The sequence below is a fragment of the Ascaphus truei genome, chromosome 11 (assembly GCF_040206685.1).
Source record: "Ascaphus truei isolate aAscTru1 chromosome 11, aAscTru1.hap1, whole genome shotgun sequence".
In the NCBI taxonomy this organism is placed as follows: domain Eukaryota; kingdom Metazoa; phylum Chordata; class Amphibia; order Anura; family Ascaphidae; genus Ascaphus; species Ascaphus truei.
Window position 1 is genome coordinate 37,643,118 of NC_134493.1, and position 20,071 is coordinate 37,663,188.

At 49.1% G+C, this 20,071-nt stretch overlaps 1 protein-coding gene across 4 annotated transcripts in view; it reads right to left on the reverse strand.

Moving 5' to 3' along the window:
* Nucleotides 1-1,332: 1,332 nt before the first annotated feature.
* GRID2IP (Grid2 interacting protein) overlaps nucleotides 1,333-20,071 on the reverse strand; it is a 79,873-nt gene continuing 61,134 nt past the window's right edge. For all 4 annotated transcript variants that reach the window (XM_075565678.1, XM_075565677.1, XM_075565679.1 and 1 more), the window contains 2 exons: nucleotides 5,472-5,636; nucleotides 1,333-2,330 (listed from right to left, as the gene is read on the reverse strand). In XM_075565678.1, the coding sequence (XP_075421793.1) occupies nucleotides 2,259-2,330; nucleotides 5,472-5,636 (237 nt within the window). In that variant the 3' untranslated portion in view covers nucleotides 1,333-2,258. The remainder of the gene's footprint in view (nucleotides 2,331-5,471; nucleotides 5,637-20,071) is intronic.

Consider the following 20,071-nt stretch of genomic DNA (forward strand, 5'->3'; position numbering starts at 1 on the left):
TGTCCACATACTATATTTAGCTGAAGCAGAGGTTCCTTGTTTGAATTCTAATCTGTCTATAATACATATAGGTTACCACTGAGTCATTGCCTCATAGACTCCCTTGCATAGTGAGACATAGGACACATATTCTACTGTGTTAAAGTATTTTATATCCTACTGCTGTCTCTACTAGGCGAGGAATGTCAATATCTGTATAACATCATGATGCACTGTCTGATCTATATGTATTAAACTGGATACCACCAGATTGCATTATATGCCTATACCCACCTATATCTATTAGACAATTGCTTTACATCCGGACATCTGGGTGATATCCAGTTTCATATTACACATACTTTATGGGTTATACTATCAGGTCACCTATTAGGGAGATACCTGACTGTACTATATACACCATATACCTACCTTGTCCTGTCACTAAGTAACTATAGTTAATCGTATGTTCCTTATCTTGTAAGACCTATCTTTATTATATTGTCTTTTACTACTAACAAACTATTTAAATAACCTTTGATTCCAAACTTATGCTCATAATTATTCAACTCAGCAGACATTAAACATACCAAGTTTCTTAAATCACAAAAAGCATTTCTACACCTGTCTGACTTCAGACTGATTTATCTTCTTATCTTTGTAGAGGCAGCTTATCATTTTCCAATATAATTTCTAATTTAATACTAAATTACTTATTTTGACTAGTTACATGCGGAATATATGTGTATATAGAGAATATAGCATAATTAATATTTTAGGCTTGAAATCATCCCATCTTCAGACATCATAAAGCACATAGCCTGGTGGCAGATAAGGAGAGTCAGATAGCTATAAAGTTTAGACAGAAAGCAGAAGAAGAAAGAACGAGAGGAAGTCAGTTGACACGTGAGGAAAAAGCAAGAATTCTGGAGATGAAGAGCGAGGCGGAAAAAATTGGGGACATCATAAGGTATTAAAGGAAAGAGATGAGAGAGAGAGAGAGAGAGAGATAAGGGGAGAGAGGCAGAGAGGGTGGGGAAAGAAAGTTTTTAATTATAATTTTGATGGGCTTTTATGCTAAAAAAAAATGTGGTTACTGCAATTTATGTGAAGCCAGGTACTTTAGATAGTGTTTAATAAACCGGGTGGTTTTTTTTTGCACCAGTTGTTCAGGTGGAGATCGACGAGTATCCCCCAAACCATTAGATGCTTGGGGAATTGTAACACACGGTACAATATTAACCCTTGCTGGATGTACTGCTTTAGTGCAATACAGTCCCTGCTTCTACAGCAGAAAACAGGTTCAAAGTTGATTTCACTCTTACTCATTCAACAAAAACATACACTTCCAAATGTATTAAATAAGTGTCTCTTTATTGCAGTAGTTAAATTCTGCCATTTCAATAAATGCAATAAAGCCTCTCTCTGTAAAATCCCATTCTATACATTTTCAGCGGGTTACATTAATGATGGCTGCCCAGGCACGTTCTCCTTCCTAGAAACACTGTAGCATCTTCAGCATGGTTCAGCTGTGGCAGGTTTGGTAAACATACAAGCGTGAGTGGAGGAGGGAGGGGAGGAGGGAGGGAGGGGAGGAGGGAGGGGAGGAGGGACAGGAGCTCCTATCAGCACATGTTATCTGGCCCTGGAGATGGGGGAATAATGTTTAAAAAGAAAGGTGTGTGGATTAGGCATTTTGGGAAAAATAAATACATCTGGAATTAAATGTGGGATAATAGGGTATAACTTAAATATTCCTCCTTTATGTTAATGTTACCTTTTTATCTTTCACAATCAGTAATTATATGTGTATATTTTTTCACAGAGCACAAAGGGATTTTTTAAAACTTTAATCCCTATGTTCAGTATAGTGAGACGTCGTTAACGCATTGCTAACATTCACTTGTGTTGCGGGCTCCTGTGTGACGGTATGGATGAAATCATATTATACGGCTCCTGAGCTTGGGGCGGCCAACTCCAGTACTCAAGGGCCACTAACAGGCCAGGTATTAGGGATATCCCTGCTTCAGCACAGATGGCTCAATCAGTGGCTCAGTCATTATAACAGAGCCACCTGTGCTGAAGCAGGGATATCCTGAAAACCTGACCTGTCGGTGGCCCTTGAGGACTGGAGTTGACCACCCTTGACATATGTCCTCTCCCATGCCCTGTCTTCTGCTCCATTTCTTGCCGGCTCCTTCTCAGAGATCCAACAACCTGTCCAGGATTCGGTCACCTGGGTGTAACTGTCCATTAATACCCAGGCGGAGGGAACCTCGTTACCATACCGGTGGTGAGGGATTCATTGGGGGTAGTTGGGTGTCCCCGACCTGAAGATCGCTGAAGGCTTTCTGGGGACAGGAGGGACATGGTGAGGGAGAGTGACACAGCACGTCACACTACTCACATGACCACGGTCACTCACTGGGACACACACTGCCTCAGTGACACAGCACGTCACACTACTCACATGACCACGGTCACTCGCTGGGACACACACTGCCTCAGTGACACAGCACGTCACACTACTCACATGACCACGGTCACTCGCTGGGACACACACTGCCTCAGTGACACAGCACGTCACACTACTCACATGACCACGGTCACTCGCTGGGACACAGACTGCCTCAGTGACACAGCACGTCACACTACTCACATGACCATGGTCACTCTCTGGGACACACACTGCCTCAGTGACACAGCACGTCACACTACTCACATGACCATGGTCACTCGCTGGGACACAGACTGCCTCAGTGACACAGCACGTCACACTACTCACATGACCACGGACACTCGCTGGGACACACACTGCCTCAGTGACACAGCACGTCACACTACTCACATGACCACGGTCACTCGCTGGGACACACACTGCCTCAGTGACACAGCACGTCACACTACTCACATGACCACGGTCACTCGCTGGGACACACACTGCCTCAGTGACACAGCACGTCACACTACTCACATGACCACGCACTCGCTCGGACACACACTGCCCCAGTGACACAGCACGTCACACTACTCACTTGACCACAGTCACTCGCTGGGACACACACTGCCTCAGTGACACAGCACGTCACACTACTCACATGACCACGGTCACTCGCTGGGACACACACTGCCTCAGTGACACAGCACGTCACACTACTCACATGACCATGGTCACTCGCTGGGACACACACTGCCTCAGTGACACAGCACGTCACACTACTCACATGACCACGGTCACTCGCTGGGACACACACTGCCTCAGTGACACAGCACGTCACACTACTCACATGACCATGGTCACTCGCTGGGACACAGACTGCCTCAGTGACACAGCACGTCACACTACTCACATGACCACGGTCACTCGCTGGGACACACACTGCCTCAGTGACACAGCACGTCACACTACTCACATGACCACGGTCACTCGCTGGGACACACACTGCCTCAGTGACACAGCACGTCACACTACTCACATGACCACGGTCACTCGCTGGGACACACACTGCCTCAGTGACACAGCACGTCACACTACTCACATGACCACGGTCACTCGCTGGGACACACACTGCCTCAGTGACACAGCACGTCACACTACTCACATGACCACGGTCACTCGCTGGGACACACACTGCCTCAGTGACACAGCACGTCACACTACTCACATGACCACGGTCACTCGCTGGGACACACACTGCCTCACTGACACAGCACGTCACACTACTCACATGACCACGGTCACTCACTGGGACACACACTGCCTCAGTGACACAGATACACTCATTTCAGAACACAGACTTGCATTGCTACACAAATAATGCAACATCTTGACACACACACACAATCTCGCAGTGGCACACAAAGCTTGCAGGGGGATACCCAATACACACTGCCTGGCAATCTCACACATGTACTGCAGTGAGTTGAGCCAGCCACGAACACGCACACAATGTGTAGTCACTGACACAACATTCACACTTACATGCTGGGGAAACACAGACAGGCTACTTAATAATGACAGACTCACACACTACTTTGCACAGACACACACACAAAGCACACAGCAAGGCACTGATGCACAAAATGCCCTGCATTGATACACACATGCTGCCAGATGTTGTTGACACACATTGACTAATACACATGTACTATCATTGCAGCACATGCAAACTCACACTCGCACTGGCAGACATACACATTGCCATACACTGATATACAACCTGTGCTCCCTCACACTCTGACATGCACTGGTCTGACATGCACTGGTCTGACATGCACTGGTCTGACTGACATGCACTGGTCGGACTGACATGCACTGGTCGGACTGACATGCACTGGTCGGACTGACATGCACTGGTCTCACATGCACTGGTCTGACTGACATGCACTGGTCGGACTGACATGCACTGGTCTACCATGCACTGGTCTGACTGACATGCACTGGTCTGACTGACATGCACTGGTCTCACATGCACTGGTCTGACTGACATGCACTGGTCTCACATGCACTGGTCTGACTGACATGCACTGGTCTCACATGCACTGGTTTCACATGCACTGGTCTGACTGAAATGCACTGGTCTGACTGACATGCACTGGTCTGACTGACATGCACTGGTCTGACTGACATGCACTGGTCTGACATGCACTGGTCTGTACTGGTCTGACATGCACTGGTCTGTACTGGTCTGTACTGGTCTGACATGCACTGGTCTGTACTGGTCTGACATGCACTGGTATGTACTGGTCTGACATGCACTGGTCTGACATGCACTGGTCTGACTGGCATGCACTGGTCTGACTGACATGCACTGGTCTGACTGACATGCACTGGTCTCTCATGCACTGGTCTGACTGACATGCACTGGTCTCACATGCACTGGTCTGACTGACATGCACTGGTCTCACATGCACTGGTCTGACTGACATGCACTGCTCTCACATGCACTGGTCTGACATCCACTGGTCTGTACTGGTCTGACATGCACTGGTCTGTACTGGTCTGACATGCACTGGTCTGTACTGGTCTGACATGCGCTGGTCTGACATGCACTGGTCTGTACTGGTCTGACATGCACTGGTCTGTACTGGTCTGACATGCACTGGCCTGACATGCACTGGTCTGACTGACATGCACTGGTCTGACTGACATGCACTGGTCTGACATGCACTGGTCTGTACTGGTCTGACATGCACTGGTCTGACATGCACTGGTCTGACATGTACTGGTCTGACTGACATGCACTGGTCTGACATGCACTGGTCTGACATACACTGGTCTGTACTGGTCTGACATGCACTGGTATGTACTGGTCTGACATGCACTGGTCTGTACTGGTCTGACATGCACTGGTCTGACATGCACTGGTGTGACATGCACTGGTCTGTACTGATCTGACATGCACTGGTCCTACTGACATGCACTGGTCTGACTGACATGCACTGGTCTGACTGACATGCACTGGTCTGACATGCACTATTCTGCAGCTCACCTCAAACTTGCTCATAAACTCAGCGAAGATGCCAAAGAAAGCCTCGGTTGTGGAGCCCTTGGGATCCTCTCCGAAGAAAGAGCAGACCTTGAAGAAGTCGTCCATGGCGCGGTGCTGCAGCGTGTCCAGGCTCTGCATGCAGGGGAACGTGTTCTCCAGAAACGGCTGAGCAACGGGTCAAGGACACAACGCACAGGGCTGCACGGACCCTGCCAATCTGACCTCTGACCAGACAAACAGGACCCCCTGACTGAGCTCTGATAACCAGACAGGACCCCCAGACTGAGCTCTGATAAGCGGACAGGACCCCCAGACTGAGCTCTGATAACCAGACAGGACCCCCAGACTGAGCTCTGATAACCAGACAGGACCCCCAGACTGAGCTCTGATAACCGGACCAGCAGGACCCCCAGACTGAGCTCTGATAACCAGACAGGACCCCCAGACTGAGCTCTGATAACCAGACAGGACCCCCAGACTGAGCTCTGACCCAGACAAGCAGGACCCCCAGACTGAGCTCTGATAACCAGACAGGACCCCCAGACTGAGCTCTGATAACCGGACAAGCAGGAGCCCCAGACTGATCTCTGATAACCAGACAAACAGGACCCCCAGAGACTGAGCTCTGATAACCAGACAGGACCCCCAGACTGAGCTCTGATAACCGGACAAGCAGGACCCCCAGAGACTGAGCTCTGATAACCAGACAGGACCCCCAGACTGAGCTCTGATAACCAGACAAACAGGACCCCCGGAGACTGATCTCTGTTAAGACGTCAAAGACCCTCACAAACTGCACAAACTAATATTGTTTTGTTCATACAGAGTCCGTGGCAGAACGGAGCGTGCCATCTTCAAGCTCTGACTCACAAGACAAGATGTCCCTAAGGAACCCGCGGGAAGCCATCGGCTCACCAATGTAACCTCTGTGCCTTGAGAAATCTGCACCAACATCCCTATATACTGTGTGAGTTTCTGACTGTGATGGTGTCACAGGTAAGGACGTGAAATGCGTCAGGGCGTGAAATGCGTCAGGGCGTGAAATGCGTCAGGGCTTTGTGTGTTTTTTTTTTTGAACTTAAAACAAAAAATAGAATGAACTAGCACTCACCCCGTCTAACGCACTCGCCCCGTCTAACGCACTCGCCCCGTCTAACGCACTCGCCCCGTCTAACGCACTCGCCCCGTCTAACGCACTCGCCCCGTCTAACGCACTCGCCCCGTCTAACGCACGCGCCCCGTCTAACGCACTCGCCCCGTCTAACGCACTCGCCCCGTCTAACGCACTCGCCCCGTCTAACGCACTCGCCCCGTCTAACGCACTCGCCCGTCTAACGCACTCGCCCCGTCTAACGCACGCGCCCCGTCTAACGCACTCGCCCCGTCTAACGCACGCGCCCCGTCTAACGCACGCGCCCCGTCTAACGCACACGCCCCGTCTAACGCGTCTAACGCACTCGCCCGTCTAACGCACTCGCCCCGTCTAACGCACTCGCCCCGTCTAACGCACGCGCCCCGTCTAACGCACTCACCCCGTCTAACGCACTCACCCCGTCTAACGCACTCGCCCCGTCTAACGCACTCGCCCCACACACTCACCCCGTCTAACGCACTCGCCCCGTCTAACGCACTCGCCCCGTCTAACGCACTCGCCCCGTCTAACGCACTCGCCCCACACACTCACCCCGTCTAACGCACTCGCCCCGTCTAACGCACTCGCCCCACACACTCACCCCGTCTAACGCACTCACCCCGTCTAACGCACTCACCCCGTCTAACGCACTCGCCCCGTCTAACGCACTCGCCCCACACACTCACCCCGTCTAACGCACTCGCCCCGTCTAACGCACTCACCCCGTCTAACGCACTCGCCCCGTCTAACGCACTCGCCCCACACACTCACCCCATCTAACACAATTCAGCTGGTGTGATCCTGCGTCCACACGGCAAGATGCATATAAAAAACCAAACTGGACCAGCCCTCGCGGAGGGGCCGGGGCCGTGACACGGTGCCTATTGTGCACATATAAGTAACTTGAAGTTAGTATGCTATAAGCTAACTTTCCCTCTCCCTGTGTGCTGATTTTTTGATAAAATTAAAGAAGAAACTTGGTGAGACCAAAAGCAAAACGCGCGTCCTTCATTATTATTCTGTTTGAGGCTGATCCAGGTTTTTTTTGTTTTTTTTTGTAACTTTTACCATTTCCACAGTGAGCAAAACAGTGCGGGTTTTTACAGTAGAAATATAGAAACATGGAATGTGCCGGCGGATCAGAACCGCTTGTCCCACCCAGTCTGCCCATTTTTGTATATGTGTAAAACCTCACACCCCATTTGATCATTGGGTTTGAATTTAGCCTTATGTTTATCCCAAGCATGTTCGTATCTTATTACAGGCATACCCCGGTTTAAGGACACTCACTTTAAGTACACTCGCGAGTAAGTACATATCGCCCAATAGGCAAACGGCAGCTCACGCATGCGCCTGTCAGCACGTCCTGAACAGCAATACCGGCTCCCTACCTGTACCGAAGCTGTGCGCAAGCGGGGAGACTATAGAGCCTGTTACACATGCGTTATTTACATCAGTTATGCACGTATATGACGATTGCAATACAGTACATGCATTGATAAGTGGAAAAAAGGTAGTGCTTCACTTTAAGTACATTTTCGCTTTACATACATGCTCCGGTCCCATTGCGTACGTTAATGCGGGGTATGCCTGTACTGTGTTTTCCTCTGCCACCTCTGCTGGGCGGCTATTGCACAAATCCACTACCCTCTCTGGAAAGAAGTACTTCCTCACATTTCCCCTTCGCTGCTCAGAATGGGACATTTGGTGGTGGCGGTTTCGATGTGACCCAATGGCTGCCGGTGGTCAGCTGCAGACGGACCCTCTGCTGCGGCCGATTCTGGACACTGAGCCGTGGAACAGGAGGAGGTTGGCGCTGTTCTCATTGGCCGGTTCATAATTCCTCCATACCTTAGCCTCCCTGTCAAACCCCTCGTCCCGATTGGCCAACACAGACGAGCCCCCATCTTGTGATTGGTCCACCACACAGCATCCGTGTGGTGATTGGTGGCTGTCCCAGTCTCCATGTTTGTCTATGGAGACTGGAAACCTAGAAGGGTTGTAGCCGATTTCAGTACCGGTGTGGTTGCTGACACAAAGCGTGTGGCTTAGCTAAGTGGGGCTCCCCACGATTGTGCCGACCCGAAAGAGAGACTGGGCGCTCTCCTACCACGGGAGATTCAGAAGTGCCGCTTGGTGACTTGCATCCAGCAATACCTACAGACTCCGAGTGCTCACAGGAGTGGAAGTCATTGAAGTGACGTCGGGTACCTAGCCCGACTAGGATTCCCGCTGTGTGGGCCAGGGATTGTGAGCATAACTCTGTCGGTGATTGGGATTGTGGGAACAGCTCTGTCGGTGACTGTGATTGTGGGGACAGCTCTGTCGGTGACTGTGATTGGGATTGTGGGTACAGCTCTGTCGGTGATTGTGATTGTGATTGTGGGTATAGCTCTGTCGGTGATTGTGATTGGGATTGTGGGTACAGCTCTGTCGGTGATTGTGATTGGGATTGTGGGTACAGCTCTGTTGGTGATTGTGATTGGGATTGTGGGTACAGGTCTGTCGGTGATTGTGATTGGGATTGTGAGCATAGCTCTGTCGGTGACTGTGATTGTGGGTACAGCTCTGTCAGTGACTGTGATTGGGATTGTGGGTACAGCTCTGTCGGTGATTGTGATTGTGGGTATAGCTCTGTCGGTGGTTGTGATTGTGATTGTGGGTACAGCTCTGTAGGTGATTGTGATTGGGATTGTGGGTACAGCTCTGTCGGTGATTGGGATTGTGGGTACAGCTCTGTCGGTGATTGTGATTGGAATTGTGGGTACAGCTCTGTCGGTGATTGGGATTGGGATTGTGGGTACAGCTCTGACGGTGATTGTGATTGAGATTGTGGGTACAGCTCTGTCGGTGATTGTGATTGGGATTGTGGATACAGCTCTGTCGGTGATTGTGATTGGGATTGTGAGTACAGCTCTGTTGGTGATTGTGATTGGGATTGTCGGTACAGCTCTGTCGGTGATTGGGATTAGGATTGTGGGTTCAGCTCTGTCGGTTATTGTGATTGGGATTGTGGGTACAGCTCTGTCGGTGATTGTGATTGGGATTGTGGGTACAGCTCTGTCAGTGATTGTGATTGGGATTGTGGGTACAGCTCTGTTGGTGATTGTGATTGTGATTGTGGGTACAGCTCTGTCGGTGACTGTGATTGGGATTGTGGGTACAGCTCTGTCGGTGATTGTGATTGGGATTGTGGGTACAGCTCTGTCGGTGATTGTGATTGGGATTGTGGGTACAGCTCTGTCGGTGATTGTGATTGGGATTGTGGGTACAGCTCTGTCGGTGACTGTGATTGGGATTGTGGGTACAGCTCTGTCGGTGATTGTGATTGGGATTGTGGGTACAGCTCTGTCGGTGATTGTGATTGGGATTGTGGGTACAGCTCTGTCGGTGATTGTGATTGGGATTGTGGGTACAGCTCTGTCAGTGATTGTGATTGGGATTGTGGGTATAGCTCTGTTGGTGATTGGAATTGTGGGTACAGCTCTGTCGGTGATTGTGTTTAGGATTGTGGGTACAGCTCTGTAGGTGATTGGGATTGTGGGTACAGCTCTGTCGGTGATTGTGATTGGTATTGTGGGTACAGCTCTGTTGGTGATTGTGATTGTGATTGTGGGTACAGCTCTGTCGGTGATTGTGATTGGGATTGTGGGTACAGCTCTGTTGGTGATTGTGATTGTGGGTACAGCTCTGTTGGTGATTGTGATTGGGATTGTGGGTACAGCTCTGTCGGTGATTGTGATTGTGATTGTGGGTACAGCTCTGTCGGTGATTGTGATTGGGATTGTGGGTACAGCTCTGTCGGTGATTGTGATTGTGATTGTGGGTACAGCTCTGTCAGTGATTGTGATTAGGATTGTGGGTATAGCTCTGTTGGTGATTGGGATTGTGGGTACAGCTCTGTCAGTGATTGTGATTGGGATTGTGGGTACAGCTCTGTAGGTGATTGGGATTGTGGGTACAGCTCTGTCGGTGATTGTGATTGGGATTGTGGGTACAGCTCTGTTGGTGATTGTGATTGTGATTGTGGGTACAGCTCTGTCGGTGATTGTGATTGGGATTGTGGGTACAGCTCTGTTGGTGATTGTGATTGTGGGTACAGCTCTGTTGGTGATTTTGATTGGGATTGTGGGTACAGCTCTGTCGGTGATTGTGATTGTGATTGTGGGTACAGCTCTGTCGGTGATTGTGATTGGGATTGTGGGTACAGCTCTGTCGGTGATTGTGATTGTGATTGTGGGTACAGCTCTGTCAGTGATTGTGATTAGGATTGTGGGTATAGCTCTGTTGGTGATTGGGATTGTGGGTACAGCTCTGTCAGTGATTGTGATTGGGATTGTGGGTACAGCTCTGTCGGTGATTGTGATTGGGATTGTGGGTACAGCTCTGTTGGTGATTGTGATTGGGATTGTGGGTATAGCTCTGTTGGTGATTGGGATTGTGGGTATAGCTCTGTCAGTGATTGTGATTGGGATTGTGGGTACAGCTCTGTCAGTGATTGTGATTGGGATTGTGGGTACAGCTCTGTCAGTGATTGTGATTGGGATTGTGGGTACAGCTCTGTTGGTGATTGTGATTGAGGGTACAGCTCTGTAGGTGATTGTGATTGGGATTGTGGGTACAGCTCTGTCGGTGATTGTGATTGGGATTGTGGGTACAGCTCTGTTGGTGATTGTGATTGTGATTGTGGGTACAGCTCTGTAGGTGATTGTGATTGGGATTGTGGGTACAGCTCTGTCGGGGATTGTGATTGTGGGTACAGCTCTGTAGGTGATTGTGATTGGGATTGTGGGTACAGCTCTGTCGGTGATTGTGATTGTGGGTACAGCTCTGTCGGTGATTGTGATTGGGATTGTGGGTACAGCTCTGTTGGTGATTGTGATTGTGGGTACAGCTCTGTCGGTGATTGTGACTGGGATTGTGGGTACAGCTCTGTTGGTGATTGGGATTGTGGGTACAGCTCTGTAGGTGATTGGGATTGTGGGTACAGCTCTGTTGGTGATTGTGATTGGGATTGTGGGTACAGCTCTGTTGGTGATTGTGATTGGGATTGTGGGTACAGCTCTGTAGGTGATTGTGATTGGGATTGTGGGTACAGCTCTGTTGGTGATTGTGATTGTGGGTACAGCTCTGTCGGTGATTGTGATTGGGATTGTGGGTACAGCTCTGTAGGTGATTGGGATTGTGGGTACAGCTCTGTAGGTGATTGGGATTGTGGGTACAGCTCTGTTGGTGATTGTGATTGGGATTGTGGGTACAGCTCTGTCAGTGATTGTGATTGTGATTGTGGGTACAGCTCTGTTGGTGATTGTGATTGGGATTGTGGGTACAGCTCTGTCGGTGATTGTGATTGTGACTGTGGGTATAGCTCTGTCAGTGATTGTGATTGGGATTGTGGGTACAGCTCTGTTGGTGATTGTGATTGTGGGTACAGCTCTGTTGGTGATTGTGATTGGGATTGTGGGTACAGCTCTGTCGGTGATTGTGATTGTGATTGTGGGTACAGCTCTGTCGGTGATTGTGATTGGGATTGTGGGTACAGCTCTGTCGGTGATTGTGATTGTGATTGTGGGTACAGCTCTGTCAGTGATTGTGATTAGGATTGTGGGTATAGCTCTGTTGGTGATTGGGATTGTGGGTACAGCTCTGTCAGTGATTGTGATTGGGATTGTGGGTACAGCTCTGTAGGTGATTGGGATTGTGGGTACAGCTCTGTCGGTGATTGTGATTGGGATTGTGGGTACAGCTCTGTTGGTGATTGTGATTGGGATTGTGGGTATAGCTCTGTTGGTGATTGGGATTGTGGGTATAGCTCTGTCAGTGATTGTGATTGGGATTGTGGGTACAGCTCTGTCAGTGATTGTGATTGGGATTGTGGGTACAGCTCTGTCAGTGATTGTGATTGGGATTGTGGGTACAGCTCTGTTGGTGATTGTGATTGTGGGTACAGCTCTGTCGGTGATTGTGATTGGGATTGTGGGTACAGCTCTGTCGGTGATTGTGATTGGGATTGTGGGTACAGCTCTGTTGGTGATTGTGATTGTGATTGTGGGTACAGCTCTGTAGGTGATTGTGATTGGGATTGTGGGTACAGCTCTGTCGGGGATTGTGATTGTGGGTACAGCTCTGTAGGTGATTGTGATTGGGATTGTGGGTACAGCTCTGTCGGTGATTGTGATTGTGGGTACAGCTCTGTCGGTGATTGTGATTGGGATTGTGGGTACAGCTCTGTTGGTGATTGTGATTGTGGGTACAGCTCTGTCGGTGATTGTGACTGGGATTGTGGGTACAGCTCTGTTGGTGATTGGGATTGTGGGTACAGCTCTGTAGGTGATTGGGATTGTGGGTACAGCTCTGTTGGTGATTGTGATTGGGATTGTGGGTACAGCTCTGTTGGTGATTGTGATTGGGATTGTGGGTACAGCTCTGTAGGTGATTGTGATTGGGATTGTGGGTACAGCTCTGTTGGTGATTGTGATTGTGGGTACAGCTCTGTCGGTGATTGTGATTGGGATTGTGGGTACAGCTCTGTAGGTGATTGGGATTGTGGGTACAGCTCTGTCGGTGATTGTGATTGTGATTGTGGGTATAGCTCTGTCAGTGATTGTGATTGGGATTGTGGGTACAGTTCTGTCGGTGATTGTGATTGGGATTGTGGGTATAGCTCTGTTGGTGATTGTGATTGGGATTGTGGGCACAGCTCTGTCCGTGATTGTGATTGGGATTGTGGGTACAGCTCTGTCGGTGATTGTGATTGGGATTGTGGGTACAGCTCTGTCGGTGATTGTGATTGGGATTGTGATTGTGGGTACAGCTCTGTTGGTGATTGTGATTGGGATTGTGGGTACAGCTCTGTCGGTGATTGTGATTGGGATTGTGGGTATAGCTCTGTCGGTAATTGGGATTGTGGGTACAGCTCTGTCGGTGATTGTGATTGGGATTGTGGGTACAGCTCTGTCGGTGATTGTGATTGGGATTGTGGGTACAGCTCTGTCGGTGATTGTGATTGGGATTGTGGGTACAGCTCTGTCGGTGATTGTGATTGGGATTGTGGGTACAGCTCTGTCAGTGATTGTGATTGGGATTGTGGGTATAGCTCTGTTGGTGATTGGGATTGTGGGTACAGCTCTGTCGGTGATTGTGATTAGGATTGTGGGTACAGCTCTGTAGGTGATTGGGATTGTGGGTACAGCTCTGTCGGTGATTGTGATTGTGATTGTGGGTATAGCTCTGTCAGTGATTGTGATTGGGATTGTGGGTACAGTTCTGTCGGTGATTGTGATTGGGATTGTGGGTATAGCTCTGTTGGTGATTGTGATTGTGATTGTGGGCACAGCTCTGTCGGTGATTGTGATTGGGATTGTGGGTACAGCTCTGTCGGTGATTGTGATTGTGATTGTGGGTACAGCTCTGTCGGTGATTGTGATTGGGATTGTGGGTACAGCTCTGTCGGTGATTGTGATTGTGATTGTGGGTACAGCTCTGTCAGTGATTGTGATTAGGATTGTGGGTATAGCTCTGTTGGTGATTGGGATTGTGGGTACAGCTCTGTCAGTGATTGTGATTGGGATTGTGGGTACAGCTCTGTAGGTGATTGGGATTGTGGGTACAGCTCTGTCGGTGATTGTGATTGGGATTGTGGGTACAGCTCTGTTGGTGATTGTGATTGGGATTGTGGGTATAGCTCTGTTGGTGATTGTGATTGGGATTGTGGGTATAGCTCTGTCAGTGATTGTGATTGGGATTGTGGGTACAGCTCTGTCAGTGATTGTGATTGGGATTGTGGGTACAGCTCTGTCAGTGATTGTGATTGGGATTGTGGGTACAGCTCTGTTGGTGATTGTGATTGTGGGTACAGCTCTGTAGGTGATTGTGATTGGGATTGTGGGTACAGCTCTGTCGGTGATTGTGATTGGGATTGTGGGTACAGCTCTGTTGGTGATTGTGATTGTGATTGTGGGTACAGCTCTGTAGGTGATTGTGATTGGGATTGTGGGTACAGCTCTGTCGGGGATTGTGATTGTGGGTACAGCTCTGTAGGTGATTGTGATTGGGATTGTGGGTACAGCTCTGTCGGTGATTGTGATTGTGGGTACAGCTCTGTCGGTGATTGTGATTGGGATTGTGGGTACAGCTCTGTTGGTGATTGTGATTGTGGGTACAGCTCTGTCGGTGATTGTGATTGGGACTGTGGGTACAGCTCTGTTGGTGATTGGGATTGTGGGTACAGCTCTGTAGGTGATTGGGATTGTGGGTACAGCTCTGTTGGTGATTGTGATTGGGATTGTGGGTACAGCTCTGTTGGTAATTGTGATTGGGATTGTGGGTACAGCTCTGTAGGTGATTGTGATTGGGATTGTGGGTACAGCTCTGTTGGTGATTGGGATTGTGGGTACAGCTCTGTCGGTGATTGTGATTGGGATTGTGGGTACAGCTCTGTAGGCGATTGGGATTGTGGGTACAGCTCTGTAGGTGATTGGGATTGTGGGTACAGCTCTGTTGGTGATTGTGATTGGGATTGTGGGTACAGCTCTGTCAGTGATTGTGATTGGGATTGTGGGTACAGCTCTGTTGGTGATTGTGATTGGGATTGTGGGTACAGCTCTGTCGGTGATTGTGATTGTGATTGTGGGTATAGCTCTGTCAGTGATTGTGATTGGGATTGTGGGTACAGCTCTGTCAGTGATTGTGATTGGGATTGTGGGTTCAGCTCTGTCAGTGATTGTGATTGGGATTGTGGGTACAGCTCTGTCAGTGATTGTGATTGGGATTGTGGGTACAGCTCTGTCGGTGATTGTGATTGTGATTGTGGGTACAGCTCTGTAGGTGATTGTGATTGGGATTGTGGGTACAGCTCTGTTAGTGATTGTGATTGGGATTGTGGGTACAGCTCTGTAGGTGATTGTGATTGGGATTGTGGGTACAGCTCTGTCGGTGATTGTGATTGTGGGTACAGCTCTGTCGGTGATTGTGATTGGGATTGTGGGTACAGCTCTGCTGGTGATTGGGATTGGGATTGTGGGTACAGCTCTGTCGGTGATTGTGATTGGGATTGTGAGCATAGCTCTGTCGGTGATTGGGATTGTGGGTACAGCTCTGTTGGTGATTGTGATTGGGATTGTGAGCATAGCTCTGTCGGTGATTGGGATTGTGGGTACAGCTCTGTTGGTGATTGTGATTGGGATTGTGAGCATAGCTGTCGGTGATTGGGATTGTGGGTACAGCTCTGTTGGTGATTGTGATTGGGATTGTGGGTACAGCTCTGTCGGTGATTGTGATTGGGATTGTGGGTACAGCTCTGTTGGTGATTGTGATTGGGATTGTGGGTACAGCTCTGTTGGTGATTGTGATTGTGATTGTGGGTACAGCTCTGTCGGTGATTGTGATTGGGATTGTGGGTACAGCTCTGTCGGTGATTGTGATTGGGATTGTGGGTACAGCTCTGTCGGTGATTGTGATTGGGATTGTGGGTATAGCTCTGTTGGTGATTGTGATTGGGATTGTGGGTATAGCTCTGTCGGTGATTGTGATTGGGATTGTGGGTATAGCTCTGTCAGTGATTGTGATTGGGATTGTGGGTACAGCTCTGTCGGTGATTGTAATTGGGACTGTGGGTACAGCTCTGTCGGTGATTGTGATTGGGATTGTGAGCATAGCTCTGTCGGTGATTGTGATTGGGATTGTGGGTACAGCTCTGTCGGTGACTGTGATTGGGATTGTGGGTACAGCTCTGTCGGTGATTGTGATTGGGATTGTGAGCATAGCTCTGTCGGTGATTGGGATTGGGGGTACAGCTCTGTCGGTGATTGTGATTGTGATTGTGGGTACAGCTCTGTCGGTGATTGTGATTGGGATTGTGGGAACAGCTCTGTCGGTGATTGTGATTGGGATTGTGAGCATAGCTCTGTCGGTGATTGTGATTGGGATTGTGGGTATAGCTCTGTCGGTGATTGTGATTGGGATTGTGGGTACAGCTCTGTCGGTGATTGGGATTGTGGGTACAGCTCTATCGGTGATTGTGATTGGGATTGTGGGTACAGCTCTGTAGGTGATTGTGATTGGGATTGTGGGTACAGCTCTGTCGGTGATTGTGATTGGGATTGTGAGCATAGCTCTGTCGGTGATTGGGATTGGGATTGTGGGTACAGCTCTGTCAGTGATTGTGATTGGGATTGTGGGTACAGCTCTGTCGGTGATTGTGATTGTGGGTACAGCTCTGTCGGTGATTTTGATTGGGATTGTGGGTACAGCTCTGTCAGTGATTGTGATTGGGATTGTGAGCATAGCTCTGTCGGTGATTGTGATTGTGATTGTGGGTACAGCTCTGTCAGTGATTGTGATTGTGATTGTGGGTACAGCTCTGTCGGTGATTGTGATTGGGATTGTGGGTACAGCTCTGTCAGTGATTGTGATTGTGATTGTGATTGTGGGTACAGCTCTGTCAGTGATTGTGATTGGGATTATGGGTATAGCTCTGTCAGTGATTGGGATTGTGGGTACAGCTCTGTCAGTGATTGTGATTGGGATTGTGGGTACAGCTCTGTCAGTGATTGTGATTGGGATTTTGAGCATAGCTCTGTTGGTGATTGTGATTGGGATTGTGGGTACAGCTCTGTCAGTGATTGTGATTGGGATTGTGGGTACAGCTCTGTCGGTTATTGTGATTGGGATTGTCGGTACAGCTCTGTCGGTGATTGTGATTGAGATTGTGGGTACAGCTCTGTCGGTGATTGTGCTTGGGATTGTGGGTACAGCTCTGTCGGTGATTGTGATTGGGATTGTGGGTACAGCTCTGTCAGTGATTGGGATTGTGGGTACAGCTCTGTTGGTGATTGTGATTGTGGGTACAGCTCTGTCAGTGATTGTGATTGGGATTGTGGTTACAGCTCTGTCGGTGATTGTGATTGGGATTGTGGGTACAGCTCTGTCGGTGATTGTGATTGGGATTGTGGGTACAGCTCTGTCGGTGATTGGGATTGTGGGTACAGCTCTGTTGGTGATTGTGATTGGGATTGTGGGTACAGCTCTGTCGGTGATTGTGATTGTGGGTACAGCTCTGTCAGTGATTGTGATTGTGATTGTGGGTACAGCTCTGTTGGTGATTGTGATTGGGATTGTGGGTACAGCTCTGTCGGTGATTGTGATTGTGATTGTGGATACAGCTCTGTCGGTGATTGGGATTGTGGGTACAGCTCTGTCGGTGATTGGGATTGTGGGTACAGCTCTGTCGGTGATTGTGATTGGGATTGTGGGTACAGCTCTGTCAGCGATTGTGATTGGGATTGTGGGTACTGCTCTGTTGGTGATTGTGATTGGGATTGTGGGTACAGCTCTGTCGGTGAATGTGATTGGGATTGTGGGTACAGCTCTGTCGGTGATTGGGATTGTGGGTACAGCTCTGTCAGTGATTGGGATTGTGGGTACAGCTCTGTTGGTGATTGTGGGTACAGCTCTGTCGGTGATTGTGATTGGGATTGTGGGTACAGCTCTGTTGGTGATTGTGATTGGGATTGTGAGCATAGCTCTGTCAGTGATTGTGATTGGGATTGTGGGTACAGCTCTGTTGGTGATTGTGGGTACAGCTCTGTCGGTGATTGTGATTGGGGGTACAGCTCTGTTGGTGATTGTGATTGTGGGTACAGCTCTGTCGGTGATTGTGATTGGGATTGTGGGTATAGCTCTGTTGGTGACTGTGATTGGGATTGTGGGTACAGCTCTGTCGGTGATTGTGATTGGGATTGTGGGTATAGCTCTGTCGGTGATTGGGATTGCGGGTATAGCTCTGTCAGTGATTGTGATTGGGATTGTGGGTACAGGTCTGTCAGTGATTGTGATTGGGATTGTGGGTACAGCTCTGTTGGTGATTGTGATTGGGATTGTGGGTACAGCTCTGTTGGTGATTGTGATTGGGATTGTGGGTACAGCTCTCTCGGTGATTGTGATTGGGATTGTGGGTACAGCTCTGTAGGTGATTGTGATTGGGATTGTGGGTACAGCTCTGTTGGTGATTGTGATTGGGATTGTGGGTAAAGCTCTGTCGGTGATTGGGATTGGGATTGTGGGTATAGCTCTGTCAGTGATTGTGATTGGGATTGTGGGTACAGCTCTGTTGGTGATTGTGATTGGGATTGTGGGTACAGCTCTGTTGGTGATTGTGATTGGGATTGTGGCTACAGCTCTGTTGGTTATTGTGATTGTGATTGTGGGTATAGCTCTGTCAGTGATTGTGATTGGGATTGTGGGTACAGCTCTGTTGGTGATTGTGATTGGGATTGTGGGTACAGCTCTGTCGGTGATTGTGATTGGGATTGTGGGTACAGCTCTGTCGGTGATTGTGATTGGGATTGTGGGTACAGGTCTGTCTGTGATTGTGATTGTGATTGTGATTGTGGGTATAGCTCTGTCGGTGATTGTGATTGGGATTGTGGGTACAGCTCTGTAGGTGATTGGGATTGTGGGTACAGCTCTGTTGGTGATTGTAATTGGGACTGTGGGTACAGCTCTGTCGGTGATTGTGATTGGGATTGTGAGCATAGCTCTGTCGGTGATTGTGATTGGGATTGTGGGTACAGCTCTGTCGGTGACTGTGATTGGGATTGTGGGTACAGCTCTGTCGGTGATTGTGATTGGGATTGTGAGCATAGCTCTGTCGGTGATTGGGATTGGGGGTACAGCTCTGTCGGTGATTGTGATTGTGATTGTGGGTACAGCTCTGTCGGTGATTGTGATTGGGATTGTGGGAACAGCTCTGTCAGTGATTGTGATTGGGATTGTGAGCATAGCTCTGTCGGTGATTGTGATTGGGATTGTGGGTATAGCTCTGTCGGTGATTGTGATTGGGATTGTGGGTACAGCTCTGTCGGTGATTGGGATTGTGGGTACAGCTCTGTCGGTGATTGTGATTGGGATTGTGGGTACAGCTCTGTAGGTGATTGTGATTGGGATTGTGGGTACAGCTCTGTCGGTGATTGTGATTGGGATTGTGAGCATAGCTCTGTCGGTGATTGGGATTGGGATTGTGGGTACAGCTCTGTCAGTGATTGTGATTGGGATTGTGGGTACAGCTCTGTCGGTGATTGTGATTGTGGGTACAGCTCTGTCGGTGATTTTGATTGGGATTGTGGGTACAGCTCTGTCAGTGATTGTGATTGGGATTGTGAGCATAGCTCTGTCGGTGATTGTGATTGGGATTGTGGGTATAGCTCTGTCGGTGATTGTGATTGTGATTGTGGGTACAGCTCTGTCGGTGATTGTGATTGGGATTGTGGGTATAGCTCTGTCTGTGATTGTGATTGGGATTGTGGGTATAGCTCTGTCAGTGATTGGGATTGTGGGTACAGCTCTGTCAGTGATTGGGATTGGGATTGTGAGTACAGCTCTGTCAGTGATTGTGATTGGGATTGTGGGTACAGCTCTGTCAGTGATTGTGATTGGGATTGTGAGCATAGCTCTGTCGGTGATTGTGATT